The sequence below is a fragment of the Cricetulus griseus genome, chromosome 6 (genome assembly GCF_003668045.3).
Source record: "Cricetulus griseus strain 17A/GY chromosome 6, alternate assembly CriGri-PICRH-1.0, whole genome shotgun sequence".
Classification (NCBI taxonomy): Eukaryota; Metazoa; Chordata; class Mammalia; order Rodentia; family Cricetidae; genus Cricetulus; species Cricetulus griseus.
In genome coordinates, this window is record NC_048599.1 from 6,403,078 (window position 1) to 6,418,290 (window position 15,213).

At 53.3% G+C, this 15,213-nt stretch overlaps 1 protein-coding gene across 1 annotated transcript in view; it reads left to right on the plus strand.

The window, feature by feature from the left end:
• The window catches only part of Bmp7 (bone morphogenetic protein 7), a 79,378-nt gene that overhangs the window by 26,440 nt on the left and 37,725 nt on the right, over positions 1-15,213 (plus strand). The window contains exon 2 of the mRNA XM_027423260.2: positions 900-1,092. Within this exon, the coding sequence (XP_027279061.1) occupies positions 900-1,092 (193 nt within the window). The remainder of the gene's footprint in view (positions 1-899; positions 1,093-15,213) is intronic.

The window sequence follows — 15,213 nt, forward strand, 5'->3', positions numbered from 1 at the left end:
CTGTCAATAAACCCGGGGGACTGTGGTATCTCTGTCTTTGTTGTGCTAGCTTGCCTTTCCCATGTGCTGGCCTAGAAGGGATGTGCTAGCTGCAGAGTGGGCAGGAGGAGAGCCGACACCAGGAGGCATGCGGAGGCTTTCTGGAGAGTTCTCTCTGGCCGGCTCCTGATCCCTTCTGGTTCAGGATGGGCTATTAACAGCATAGTGTGGTAGTTCATGGTGCCATTCTCTTCCCAGCTGGGAGGTTCAGTGCCTTTGTGTCAGTAATTGAACGCTCTCATGATGGTAGCATTTACACCACAGGAATTGGCAAGCCCTGCTGAGAGCTGGTTATAACACGAGCCCACGATGGCCAGGCATCTCTGATTTTTAAAAATGTCCACAGTCATTCTTCTGTGCAGCCCAGGGCCGAGAACCACTGTCCTATGCCGTCCCAGGACAGGCCTAGCAAGGTACATGTTCACCAGTGACAGTTGTCTACCATAACATGGTCAGTTACTCATGTGAATTAGGTCCCTCACACAGCACAGCCCCACTTTCCACATGGTGAAACTGAGTTTCAGATGATGGGGTATCAGGAATCTCTGACTGCCAGTGTGCTACTTAGTGGCCAAGGCTGGCTTCGAACTCAGTCCTGAGCTTCTGCGACTCCAGTCTGGTTGTGGTCAGTGCTCTACTTTGCCCAGCAAGGTGGATGCAGAGCCGTGTGTTCTCTTGTTGTTCAAGGGTCCCTAGGGTCTGAGCCTGTGACCATTGGGTCCCCGGTGTGTCTATATGGGATGGAAGGTTTTCACAAAGGTCGCCAAAGGCAGTGTCCACCCTGCTCAGGTCAAATGCATGGACAGAGACAAACCAGACGCTAAATGTTTTCTGTGCTGGTGTGTTTTCTTCCCCTCCAGTGGAACACGACAAGGAATTCTTCCACCCCCGCTACCACCACCGGGAGTTCCGGTTTGATCTTTCCAAGATCCCCGAGGGGGAAGCGGTGACTGCAGCTGAGTTCCGCATCTATAAGGACTACATCCGGGAGCGATTTGACAACGAGACCTTCCAGATCAGGGTCTACCAGGTGCTCCAGGAGCACTCAGGCAGGTAGGTTCTGCCTTGTGCGGGAGTGGGATGCTGAGCTACCCCTAGCTTCAGAGGAAGGAGTGGGTGACGGGCTGAGGATGGGGCCAGGAAAGTCCTGGTGGATTCCACTATTGGGTCTTAGACCAGACGACCATCTAAAGGTGTGTGATATGTGTGTGTTCCTTCAAACTATGACCCTGTGCAAATTTGGTCAGGGATATCGGGAGGCCCCTGGGCCTGTGCCTCCCTGGACAAGACTACATGAATAGTCTAGGTATGGTGGTGTTCAGGGAGCACGGGGAAGGGAAGGGAGAGTTGGTGTTGATGGTCCTTCTGTTCACTGCTCTGAGTGCTGAGTGACGTCAGGTCACCAATGGAAATGGCCATTTCAATCTATGTTAAGGGGAGGAAAAGAAAAAAGAAAAGAAAAAATGAACCCAAAGCAGAGAACTCTAGGCTGTTCAAGAGTTCTAGTGGTCAGGAACCAAAAGTTTGTTTTGAAAGACTTATTTCTGGAGCCTGGAGAAGGGTAGCACTCAGAGATGATGGGGGGCTGCCCCTCAGATACATTCCAAAGTTCCCTAACAGCCAAGGTCGCCTTTCTTTGCTGCTGGGCTTTGGTATTCTGAGGTTGTGTGACTTTTATTGTCCCCACAGATATTGTGGCACACAAGTTAGTGGGAGAATCTTCAGCTAGGTTGTGAACAGAGTCGAGGGAAGCCTGGCCCAGGCACTGCTGTTGAAGGAAACAGAACTTCTCTGTGTTTCTAGTTATCTTGCACCCACTGGCATATACACACTAGCACTCTGAAGGAAGGAGTCTGTGAAATGGGCAAGGTCGAAGTGTCCTAAAACCACCACAGAAGGCCAGTCAGAGAGAGAAAGGCCACACGGAGACTTGGCCCCGGTTTGGGAACTGGAGACCACGCTTCTCAAGAGCTTTTCTGATAACAGTTTAGGTGAAATTGAGTCCGGTGGTGCTCCACACTCAGGAGGATTAGGATCTCTTAGTGACACCCTGTCTCAAACCGAAAGGTAAAATAAGAGTTCTGGGGACGTAGCTCAGTGGTAGAGTGCTTGCCTAGAATGCACAAGGCCCTGGGTTCAGTCCTCAGTGCAACCAGGAGGGAAAAAAGTTGTAGGTGGAGGAGACAGACCTATGGAATGAAGCTGAAGAGAAGCAGGGGCGGCTGTGGAGGTCAGGCTTCCTCTCACCACTCAGTCCCCAGGCCCTTCCCCAGGCAGCCTCTTCAGCCCCATTTCTCTCTCCAGATCTGTCAGTGGAACCATCCTCATTCAGAACTAGTGTTTCTGTAGACATATGCAGGCGCATACTCACAGTTGAGTGGAGTGGACCCTCTCATGCCATAGGCCACGCAGGGGAAGCCCGAGTGGAAACAGCTGGGGTTGTGCTGAGAGGAGGCTGGCAGCCACCTCAGCGTGCTTCAAGAAGAGCACATTCACACACAGGTGCACACATGCATGTGCATACACACACACACACACACACACACACACACACACTCATGTAAACCTCCCCCCCCACACACACACAGTTTTCAGAGGGGACAGGCCCCACTGGCTCTAGTTCTGAAATCACAGCCTCCAAGAAATCCAGTCCTAATGTTCTGGGCCACCCTGTTTGTGGGACTTCATTACTGTGGCACCCTGGGAAACTCGGATGGACCTCATCCAGAACTTGATGTGACTTTCATGCTGTCTCTCACACCCCCCCATTCATTCCCACTATCTGACCTCTGAGAATGGCACCTGGCATATGTGCACCCAAAAGTACCTGACAAATAAACCGTGGAGCCAGCCCATTGTTTCATCAGTGGTATGGCCTTGACTTCCATGAAAGCCGCTTGGCTGGGCTTGTGGGTCTCTGGGCCTCCAGCACCTTCCAACATGGGGTATAGCAGCCGTGCACAGGCATGGGACAGAGGTACCCCCTTCCCTGGAAAAACACCATGCAAAGCTGTGGTGTCAGGAAGCAAATTCTGCACAGGTGGCCCTCAGCCACTAGGAGAGCACATGTTCCCTCACGGAGAAGAGTATGTGTGCAGCCAGTCAGCCATCCTGGGTGGGCAAGGCAGGACTCACTAGAAACCACCACATTCCAAAAGTCGGACCTCTCAGTGAGGCAGTCTGAGAGGCAGGTTTGGAGGCCAGCAAGAGCCCTGGACAGTTGGATGCCTCACTCGTTGGCAAATAACCTCTGGGTATATGCCTTCAAGAAAGATCAAACACATAGCCTGGCTAAGGGTCTTGATGGCCTGGGGTGGGTGGCTCAGTGGTAGAGCACTTGCCCAGCTCACATGAGAACCTAGATTCGATTCCAAGCATTGCAAACAAACAAGAGTCCTGCGAGGGACGATGTTCCCAAGTACGCAGCAGGTGCTTGGAACTCCAGAAGATGGGCCATGTCCTCTTCCTGAGGCTAGGCCTGGGGACCGATGTAAGATCCACAGGCCACCTGGGTGTCTGGGAAGAGTCAAAGTCGATCTGCATGGCTGCCTTCCTGCCCCCAGTCACCCCTGCCTCTTCCTGTTCCTGTTCCCGCCCTCCCGCCCTCCCATTCACCTCCTACTCTAGCGAGAAAGCCATGCAGGGCACAGCTTGGTGCAGGACAGTGGGGGCTGTAAACATAAATTAACGCCACACCAGGATGCCATCTGTCACCCATCAGAGTGACAGAGATCAAAACAGTTTGGTAAGAGGCCTTCCTGAGTGCACGGGGAGCAGCCCTCTCCTCCCTGGCTGGTGGAGGAAGGCCGGGTGTGGGTGTGCGTGTGCACACATGTATGTAACCCAGCCACGCTTCTAGAACTTCAGGCAGACATGACCTGAGTGAGAAGATGACAGCAGGGCTGGGGAGGTGGCTGGTCAGGGAGGGGCTTGCTGTGAAAGCAAGAGCTGCTGACTTTGATCTCCCAGAACCCATGTAAAGAAACAGCCAGAAAGTGGGAAGGCAAGATGGCTCAGTGGGTAAAGGCGCTTGCCACCGAGCCTGACCACCCGAACCTGATCCTTGCAACCCACAGAGCAAGAGAGAACTGACTTCTTCCAGTTGTCTCTGAGGCCACCCCCACAGCACTGTCCACGAGAGCAGAATGGAGGTTACTTCACATTCGTGGGACTGGAATCTTCTTTTGGGGGTACAGTTCTACTCACAGCAGGGTGACGGGATGTGAATTCAGGAGCAAGCGAAGAGAGAAACGAATGGCTGCTGTGGAAGGCGGCGGCCTGACGGGTGTCTGTTAGGTAGTCACCAGTGGCCAGCTGAGCTGAGGACATTTGAGTGATAGAGGCTCTGTCGATAGAGGAAGAGTGTCTTCGAGGGAACCCCGGGGTCCTACGGTCACGTGAGGCAGGATGGGGAGGCCCAGGAGCTGGCATGGGGCGGACCACTTGGGTCTCGTGTAAAAGAGCCCCTTGTGCATCTTCTGGCCTCCGGCTCCCGAGATTCAGCGATGGAGCTGCCATCTGGGGGAGGTGAGGGGTATGGGCTGTCATCACTGACAGAGGGACGGTGGTGCAGGAGTCTTTAGCTCCCTGACATACTGGTGTCATGGGTGGCTTATTGCTGAGGGCCTGCCTCTGGGGGGCTCCTTGCTGAGAGAGGAGGGGACACAGCAGGGGGAAGTGTAAGGCCCTGTGTGGCCCGCGGGGGGGGGGGTAAGCAGAGTTGATTGACAGCAGGAAGGCGGGAATAGTGGGCCACTAGTATTCTTCCTGAGCTCCACAGACAGAACGATGTAGCCCTTCTCCAGGAGTTAAAAAGTTGAAGTTTAATTTCGCTCGCTCTTGAATCTAGGTGCCTCTCTGAGTGGCTAATCAAGTTTTGAGAACACAGATCGAGTGGTCATGACCTTGGAGCCTCAGTTTCCTCCTCTGACCAGGAATGGGTATGGGGAAGGTTTTCAGAGACTGCCTTCCACGCAGTAAGAGCTCACTAAATGCTTAGTCATGGCCTGTTTTTCTGCTCGTTGTAGGGGGGAGAGTCCACAACAGAGTGGAGAGCTTCAGGTTTTGGCAGCAATGCCCTCTCTGGCCTTCAACTTCTGAACACTTGAATACTTTAAACCTAAGACTATGCCTGGGGACACAGGCCTGAGCTAGGTAGAGAAGTGTGGCTCCTTGGCATGCTTCCAACTGTGCGGCTTCCGTGACACACCTCCTACTTGCCCAGTCCTCTAAGGAGCCCAGTGGCTGCTCATCCTGCCGCCACACTGGGCTCTGTGCTTAGAGAATGTAGTGCTCTGCTGCCACCAGCTACCCAGCTGTTCAGAACCTGGGACATCTGGCCCTTTGGCAGGCTCAGCTAAGCTCCAGGGACACTCGGGGGGTGCTGGGATTAGCCAGCTGTGGGCTGGCCCCAGCATCTCTCCCTGGTGGGAGTCACTTTCCATCAAGTCCTCTTGATCTCTTGGAGTTGGAGGCCATCCATGGCCTGTCCCTGCCTCAAGCCCCAGACAGCTGGAGAGGCAGGAGAGGTGTGCCACCCTTGGCCAGCTGTGGGAGAGCCAGGGCTCAGAGGTGGGCCTGGAGGGGGTAGCTTAGTTCTGGAGGCTTTTCTGGATTGATGGGGAGGCTCAGGAGCTTAGCTTTGTTTCCTGGACCCTGGACCTGAGTCTGGACCAGCTAGCTTCTAGGACCTGAGCTTGCTTCTGCTCTGTGGCTTCCATCTGCAGGCTAGGGATCATACTAGGCATCCATCCCAACCTGTACTCTTGCTGGGAGCTTTCAGGCCTGTTCTTCCTGCACTGGAGGGCCGTGCTTGCACCAGGAGTCCCAGGAGGCCAGGCCTTGTCACCACCAAGGTCGAGATGTCGTCTGCAGCTGGATGAAAAATGTCCCCTGCCCCATCACAGGGTCATTGGCTGCCAGGATGGTGACCTCAGTCTCTCCCATGCCAGGACTTGGATCAATCTCGGCCTGAGTCACTGTGACGGAGAAGGGGATGTTTCTGCCTGTCCTTCTAGAGAGAGATTCAGGGCAGAGGAGGCCAAAGGGGTGGCTTACCAGCTCCCTCCTTAACCTAGTCCAGCCCTGCTTGTTCCTGGGTGTCCCTGGGTAGGGACAACAGCCTCCCCAGGACATCTGGTTCTTGCTTTCCACTCAGAGGAGGTGTCCTGTTCCGGGTGCCCCTGTTGAACGAACAGGTACCCACCTGCCCACAGCTCTTCCCTGCAGTCTGCTGCAGCCAACCTTCACAGCATCCCAGCTGCCTTTTCCCCCTCAAGTCTAGGTTGAGCAGGTGGAGCATAGCCTCCCACCCACACCAGGGCAGGCCGCGCTTCTGAACCTCAGGATACCCATGGAGGACCACAGGGGTTTGCTGGAAAGGCTTGCTGGAGTTGAGGGTAAGAGAAAGGGCATCTGGTCTCTACACCCCACGGAGGCCCCTGGGGTGGCACCTCGCCTCATCCTAGCTATCACTTTGGTTGTAGGCTCAGAACTTGGTGAGCAGACTCTGGGAAGGGTTTTATATGTCCAGGTTTAGGTAGAGGTCACCAGCACAGAGCAGGGGCAGCACCAGCAGAGGATTGGGGTTTATCCCATCTTGGTATTTTCTATCTGCTGTGATGTGGTGAATGATCCATCTCCACAATGGGCCTTTTCAGTAATCCCTCTTCCACAGACCTGCTCAGAGGCTGGGGGGACTCAAACCCAGGTTTCTGAGACACTCCTGCCTTCTGAGCTGCAGTGAGATTCTCCACCATGGCTGCGCATTATCGTTGGTTAGGTTGGCCAGGATCTGTTAAAGCTGCCGGTGTGGGTGGGTTGAGCTGGGTGTTGACATTTTTCGACACAGCCCATTCGTCCCCGGTGGCAGGCTCTGAGCGGGTGGCTGCCATCCTTTATGTCCTGTCTTGGCTGACTCGATGCCAGATAAGTGGCATGTGGGTCACCCTTGCTTCAGCCCTGACTTGTTGCCTTGCAGACTGCCCTTCTTCTCACAGGACAGTGTTCCAGACTCTGACTGTCCATTTTTCGGGCACGGGGAAGGGATTAACTGAGAGTGGGGGTCCTTCCAGAACCCTCTGGCTTCTCCCTGCAACTACAGGCCTATGTGCAGGCTTTTGTGTCTCCTGGCTTCTGCCTCAGCTCCAGGGCTTGAGCTCAGGATTTGAGCTGCCTTAGCAGTGGGCAGCTGCTGGCTGTAGGACCAGTGCTGTTCTGGAAGATCACAGGAGGGGGGCATGGGAAGCCTGGATAAGGACCACCGGGGTACCTCTCCTTGAGTCCCCTTTCTCAGGGCGCCACTCCAGACCCTGACCCCAAGCCTTGGACAAGGTACAGTCAGTCCTTGGTGCTGCTTGGCTCCCCTCAGGGCCTCCTCAGTAATTTGCAAGAATCATTCTGGAAAAAGCTTGCATTCAGTGCCACCCAGCCGGGCAGGACAGCAAGCCACTGTGTCCAATCTAGTTAGTTCTGGAAAGCCGGTCCTGTCCTGTGTCCTGGAGCCAAATGCCCACTGGCTTCCTGTCCTGTGGTCGAGGCCATCTGGGGGGCTTCAGTGGCTGCTTTGATCTGTGTTTCTTTTCCTTCCTTCCTTCATTCACCCGCAGTCTGGCTTCTTGGGGACTGGGTGGGCACCAGTTGGGTGTCAGTGGTTACAGGGTATATCTGTGGGGCCCTTGTGATAGGGTCCTGTGGGGGCTCAGCAGGGGGCTTGCAGGGGGCTCTTAGTTCCTTGGAGTCCTCCCAGCACTGGATCACATGGAGTCAGTCCCCAGTCGGGCCTAGCATTGGTGCAGACCCGTTGTACGGGGACGGCTGTTTCCTACTGCTGGGTAGATCTGGGCAAGTTTGAGATGCAGTCCTCAGCCTCCTCCCACGGTGATGTCTCTGCAGAAGAGGTAACTGTCCTTCTGAGCAGCTATGACAGTTCTGACTGAGCCTTCCCAGTAGAGGCTTCCTCTTCACCCATTTTACAGAAAACCGAGACACGTGACCCAAGATGAAAGGAAGCTGATGACTGCAATTTGTCCAGTCTCTTTACCCAGTTCTGTGAACTGGGAGATAGGTCAACTGGGGAAACCGAGGTAGAGAGGACAAGCCACCTGTCTAGCTTGCCTTAGCAATGCTGTGAAGACGCCCAGGCTGCCACCCGTAGCCACCTCCAGTTTTGTGACTGTGTGGACTTGGCAGCCTGCTGGCCTGGCAGAGCCTCGTTGAGCACTGAGTGAATTCCCAGCGGCAGCCACAGAGGTTGTGAGGGTGTCCTTGCTACAGACGCTGTCTGCAGGAGTGAAGCCTGAGGCACACAGTAGGCATGCCTATTGCAGGAAAGGTCTGGCCTTCTGAAGGGCAAAGGCTTCTTGTATGGAGGTGCCTGCACCACCAGGAGGACATGCCCATACACAGTACCTGCTCCATGTATGAGTGCCAAGGGGCCTTTGCTTGTGGGCTGTTGGTCCACCCTGCACCTTCTGCCATGTTCCCCCTACTGCCTTGTTTTCAGTCTTACCTCGGCATCTGAGCTCAATTTCCAAAAAGTGAAAATTGCCTGTAATTATACTGCTTTCGATTCTCCACAAGGTTTGCTGTGATGATTGTAATTATATATGCGGAGCTGGGGGCCGCCCGGGTGTTCAAGGGTCAGTGGATTCTCATTGACGGTGAGGGGGAAATGGCAGCGTGTGCCGGCCGGGGCCCTGTGTTCTTGACACTGGAATGCATCTGGGGACAGCGGGCTTGAGGATCCGGTCGTCTGGATAACTTGACCAGACACTTTAATTCCAAAAGCACTCCATTCTTGGATTGGGACCTCTGCTTGCCTATAAGAACCTATTTTTCCAAATGTATTAACATATGTGTTTCATATCAGGGCCTGTAATTGCTTTAGCCTTCTTGGCAGGAAACAAAGGGAATTAATATTTTTCAATTTGGTTGTAAGCGGTCATGTGTAGCTGGGATAACAAATGCCGTCTCAGATGCTAATTCGGTGAGGATGGGGGAAACAGGTGCCCCAGGAGAGCCTTGCTATTCCCACCAAGGCCTCTGCTAACTCACATTCACATCGAATGGTGAATGTTCAAGGCTTTGTCAAACTCGGGTGTCGCCTTTTGTCTTCCGCTGTCACCTGTATTATTGCCATCTTCTCTCTCCTTGGCTCTGCTTTTGCTGCTTCAGGAATGGAAGAAGAAAAGCTGACATTTGGCCTCTGGTCCTGCCCTCTCTATGCTAGTCTCCCTCTGGGAACCGAGGCAGGCATGACTAATGGATCACAGCACTCCTCCTTCCCGCAAATCCTCAGTGCAGCTGCATGGAAGGAAAGCAGCCACTGCCTGTCAAGTGAAGCTGCCAGCAAGGAAAGCCTGCTTGGCCTCTGGTCTCAGGTCAAGGCTTTTCCAGGGCCAACTCTGAAATGACTCTGTGTGTGTGTGTGTGTGTGTGTGTGTGTGTGTGTGTGTGTGTGTGTGTGCATGTGTGTGTGTGTGTGCCGTGCGTGCGTGCGCGTGCGTGCGTGTGTGTGTGCGTGCGTGCGTGTGTGTGCATGTGTGTGTGTGTGTGCACGTGCGTGCGTGCGTGCGTGCGTGTGTGCATGTGTGTGTGTGTGTGTGCGCGTGCGTGCGTGCGTGCGTGTGTGTGTGTGTGTGTGTGTGTGTGTGTGTGTGTGTAAACCAGAGATCAACATCAGGTGTCTTCCTCAATCGTTCTTTCATTTTTTTTTTCTTTTTGGTTTTTTGAGACAGGGTCTCTCTGTGTAGCCCTGGCTGTCCTGGAACTCCTTCTGTAGACCAGGCTGGCCTTGAACTCACAGAGATCCATCAGCCTTTGCCTCCTGAGTGCTGGGATTAAAGATGTGTGCCACCACCAGCCCAGCCTCCACTTTCATTTTTGAGATAGGGTCTTTCACGGACTCTGCTGTTTGGCTAGACCTGCTGGCCAGTAAGCCAGGGCCTCTTGTTTCTGCCTCCTCAGGGTGTAATCGTAGGTGCTGTCCTTTGCCTGGCTTGCTGTGAAAGTGTAAGGACCTGAGTTTGGTCTCCGGCAGCTTCCTAAAATCCATCTTCCCCGATCCTGAAATGAGAGTTTGTGAAAGGTTGTTTCTAGGAGGGGAATAGGGAGGGGAGAGGAGGGGTGCCATTCAGCGTCCCCGGGAGCTAGCTGTGGTTCACTCCCCTGCGGAGGGTTCAGAGACAAGGTGCTTCCTCTTCTTGCAATACTTACACCTCTGCAGGGCATTGCTGCAGGCGGAGCTCCTAGCTTTGGTACTGTGGGCTTTTGACCTTTGTCTGGGGTGGGCAGGTGTTCGGGGTCCTCTCCAGCCTCAATACACAGGACACTGCCACACCTCCCAGTGCCCAGGTACAGAACCAGGACACCCTAGGAGGCCTCGAGAGCTGGCCACACTTGGATCGGAAAGTACCTCCATTTCCTGACTTCATTCTGACTTCCTCTTCAGCTTGTCCGTGCTGCCCTCTTTATGCTTCCCTGCCACCCAGCTCCCACTATTCCACAGGGCCTGAATCTACCCAGGTTAGAGAGAAGAATCCAGACCCTCAATTTCTACCCAGCTGTTTAGACAGCTTTAGAGGTGCTCACTCTTCTTAACACATGGTTCCAAGACTAGTCACAGACCAGAGGAAAGTGACCAAGAAAATGTGTCAAGATGCCATTTATGATCCTAGTCCTCAAGAGGCAGAGGCAGAGGCAGGAGGATGACCACGAGTCCAGCCTTCTCTACATAGAGACTTCTAAACCAGCCAGGATTAACACGGTGGGATCCCGTCTTTAAAGAAAACAACCAATAAGTATCAAAGTGAAACTGGGCCTGTACCCGGTGATAGTGCTTGGCCACCTCCCACAGGGCACCAGGCTTTATCTCTAGCTGGCAAACCTAGCTAAAATGTACTGAGGATTTCAGTGTGGTAACTGTGTGTGACACTGAACGTGGCCTTATATGTTGTATGATGCTTGGGGCCCTGCCCTCCTGAGCAGGAAGCCATCCCATCAGGCCAGCCCTCTTAGCTCTTGGATCTTGGTATCTGTTGACACTTGTATTCAGTGGACGATGGACCGGGCCTGTCACCGAGGTCTCTGTAGACTTGTGCCCAGGTTCCGTTTCTTCCCCCGCCCTTTCTTGTACTTTCCTGTGGGTCCTGGTGCTGCTTCTCTGAGGAGCCCTTTGCATTCCAGTCAGCCTCTATGCATTTTCTCACACGTAACAGAAGGTGAGAGTGTGTCCCACAGTGCAGCCAGCCGGGCCTGGGGCCTGCGTCACAGGCGTAGTCAATGCCTGGTTCTCCACAAGTACCGAAATATGAACCACTTTTCTCAGCTGCCCCTTTTCCTTTTTCTCCCTCTGCCGCCCGCCCACCCTGCTTCCTGAAGCTTCCATTTAGCCTTAGCTGTGGAGAATCTTAAGCTTGGGGATGGTCACAAGCACGCTGTCAGTAACACCGCAGTACATGTTTGTGTTTGTCTAGCATAAGACTTTGTTGAAACATTTGCAAGCAACATGTTTCCTTGGTGTGAGGATACTTATGCCACCGGCGGACACTGTAGGCTTGCGGACGGGAGTGGGTAGGGTGCAGGGGAGAGTGGGTTTGGTTGTTTGCTCATTCCTCTTGGTGAGACCCACTGAGACATAGTGTAAGGACTGAGCCACACTGTTCACCCAGTGACACATCGAACACCATCACGGTGAGATAGCGAGACCTTAGGAGGCCCCCCAAGAAACTGTAGGGAGCCCTACGGAGACTGAGTCAGCTCGGTGTCCTCTTGATGGACCCTGACTGAGGCTGGTAGTGCAAAGCTGGGTAGAACTTTCCAGACTTTCCTGGTTGTTACATTTCTGAAATGCCACAAGCTAGTGAACTGCATTCCTCGTGGCCTCTGGAAGTCGTTCTCGCCTACTGTGTAGGTCCTGGGGGTCAAGCTCAGGTCACCACGCTTGGTGGCAAGCCCCTTAAACCAGTGAGGACCCTGTGGTCCTCATACTTGGTCATCAGGCTTGGGGAGGGGGGCAAATGCCTTTACCTGCTGAGCCAGCTCACTGGCCCAATTGCCCTTCCCCCATTTTGCATGTTCCAGGTGAGGCAGGTATATCATTCATTGGCCTTACTTGTCTCTAAGCTCATGGACCTGATAACTCTGCTACGATTTTGTGTATGCCCATGTGCAAGCATGTTTGTGTATAGGTGTACATGTGTGTACTTGTGTGTTGAAGCCAGGACAACCACAGGTATCACCACTTACCTCGTTTTCTTTTTCTTTTTTACACAAAGTGTTTCATTGGCCCAAAGCTACGAAGTAGGCTAGCCTAGGCAGTCAGCAAGCCCCAGAAACCTGCCTATCCTCGCCCCTCGGTGCCGAGATTACAAGCACACACCTCAGCTTTTACATGGGTGCTGGGGAATTGAGCTCAGGTCTGGTGCTTGCAAGACAAGCGCTTTGCCAATTGATGCATCTCTTGAGTGCTCTGAGGTGGCTTTTATACACCCACATGCCATGTGTTCCTGACTTAATTTGATTACTTGATAAGTGGCAATATTTCATTTGCATAAATCACTTGTCTGTCTATGCCTCGTGTTTGGGGTTGGACAGGCCAAGAGTGTTGACTTGAAAAAAAGTAAGGTTTTGTGAGAGTTCTCAACAACAGCCTCTGTTCACACTCCAAGCGGTGTGAACTTCTTCTGTCTTCGAGGGTTAGATGCAGGCTAAAGGCGACTGTCCAGTATGGAGGGCCTCACGGCAGGGAACAACCTGCCTTCCACAGACAGGCACGGCGTTGCTTGCTCCATGCCATGCCACTTTCAAGCTATTTCCTTGCTGCTCCCTGCTTCCCTCCCTGTTTGGTCTTTGGATTTTGGAGTTTTAAAACAGTTGGTCTGTGGTTCCTTTTTTCTTAAGGTTGGAAAGATGACGTGGTGGGGAGGCTGTCAGTGTTGGCTGGTTGATGCCTTGAGTGTTCGTGAGGATTCTGAGGTTACCTTGCCCTATTTCAGTCTCAAGCTGGAGGCTGGAGGAAACTCGGCAACCAGGGAAAGTCTGGAAAGGGCCGCCCACCTTTGCACCAGCAGTCTAAGTCAGGGTCCATCAAGAGGACACCGAGCTGACTCAGAGTCTCCGTAGGGCTCCCCACAGTTTCTTGGGGGCCCTCCTAAGGTCTCGCTGTCTCACCGTGATGATGTTCGATGTGTCACTGGATGAGCAGTGTGGTTCCATCCTTGCACTGTGTCTAAGTGGGTCTCACCAAGGAGGGGAGGAGTGGACAGTCCCCCGACTCCAAGTCTAGGGTCCTTGTGTGAGACTGGAGGAGATGTCTAGGGTCTTTCCTTAGTCAGTGTGGGTGATCACCCTGGGATTTGAGAGTGGACTTCCAAGGGGCTTAGGGTAGGACCAGTGGGCTGAGGCCCCAGGGAATTGGGAGTCCTGTGCATTTCTGGTGACACCTGTGAATTTGAAAAAAGAAAAAAGTTCACTCTTTATTCTTTAATTCTTTTATATACATACACATACATATTAATTGTGTGTGTGTGCGCGTGCGTGCGTGCGTGCGTGTGTGTGTGTGTGTGTGTGTGTGTGTGTGTGTGTGTGTGTCAGAAGACAATTTGTAGAAGTCAGTTCTCTCCTATGTGGGTCCTGGGGATTGAAATCACCGTAGTGGCAAGCACCTTGAGCCACTAAGTCATCTCGAGGCCACTTCTGAGCCTATAACGTACTTACATACATACAGTATGGTATCTCTGAGGGCCAATGTCACACATGTTCCTTATTTCACTGCAGAGCCCTTCTGGCTGTTGGCTGTCTGCTAATGAGGTATGCTTCAGAGACCTTGATAAGTTTCAAACCCATCTTCTTGCAGACAGGCTCTTAAAGCCCTGATCTCGGCTGGCTGCTACTTGTTTGCTGCCTGGAATGGCACAGCCTTTGGCTGCTGTGCAGGATATCCCATGCCCTCCATGGATGCCTGGTGGGCTTCCTTGGTGGGCAGCCTTCCAGTCCTGGGCAGAACTGGTGGCCGTGGGTGGCCCCAGCTCATTCTGTGGCTAGGAGGTGTTGTGGCTTTTAATCTGTTTTTCCACCTTTCTCCCCAATGACTTAATTTTGGTCTTCCTGGATATATAGGGCCTCAAGAAAGGGTTTATAAAAAGCACCGGGCCTCTGACTTCATCGGCCCGTCTGGGGGACGCCAGGACCATTTGGGTTCTTGTTGGAAGTGCATCGCATTTCCTAACCCTGAGGTGGGCAGCTCCAGACGCCTGGGGACCAACCCTGCAGGGCCAACTTGGTCTCAGGACTTTGATCTTCCTCCTGGGCCTCCCTGTGGCCTGTAGTGAGCATGCTGGGCTGGCTCCAGGTACGTGAGCCAAGGGCCTTCTCTCCTGACTCATGCCAGCTCTACCCACATGACATCATTCTAGCCTGCGAATGCTCTGTTCGCTCTCTGGGTTTCTCTCCCCACCCCCGGCCCCTGCCCCATCATATCCAGCAGTGTGAGGTATGGAGGACAGGGAGGGGAGGTCTTAGCATCTGACTTACAGAGGCCAGAAGCCTGCAGACGGAGGCCCCACCCATTTCTGTCCCCATAGCCACTTGTACCCTCTCCTCACTGGTCTCTCTCTTTTTATTTTACTTTAATTTAATTTTTAAAACAATCTTATTTTACATACTAATCCCAGTTCCCTCTCCCTCCCGTCTTCTCACTCCCCTCACAGGTATCTCATGGTGCCTTCCACACACCTGTTTCCTCTGTCAGAGACACTTGTCCCGGCCGTCTTGGCTGTACTGGCTCTGTTTGTTCTTGTCTTGCTCTGCTGGGGTGTCCCCAGGAACCTCTTTCCCTCAGAAATTCTACACTTCTCTTTTGCTCTTTCATAGATCATTCCTTCTGGACAATTTGTCAGCGTTTTGGTCACCCAGTTTGTGTGTTGCTGTCCTTGCCTCAGACCCTGCTCTGGCTGCCGATGTCCCTCCAGCTCCTCGCTCTGGCACAAGCATGAGAGGAGAGGCGGCCTCTGATGGTGACTGGGTTGCTGTAACAAGGGGCCATGCATTTAATGACTTAAAATATGAATGCTGGGGTTGGGGAGATGGTCCAGTGGTTAGAGTCTTTGCTACCAAAGTGAAAGGGCCTGGGTCTGGATGCTCATCACACACATGAAAGCTGGGAACTGCTGGGCA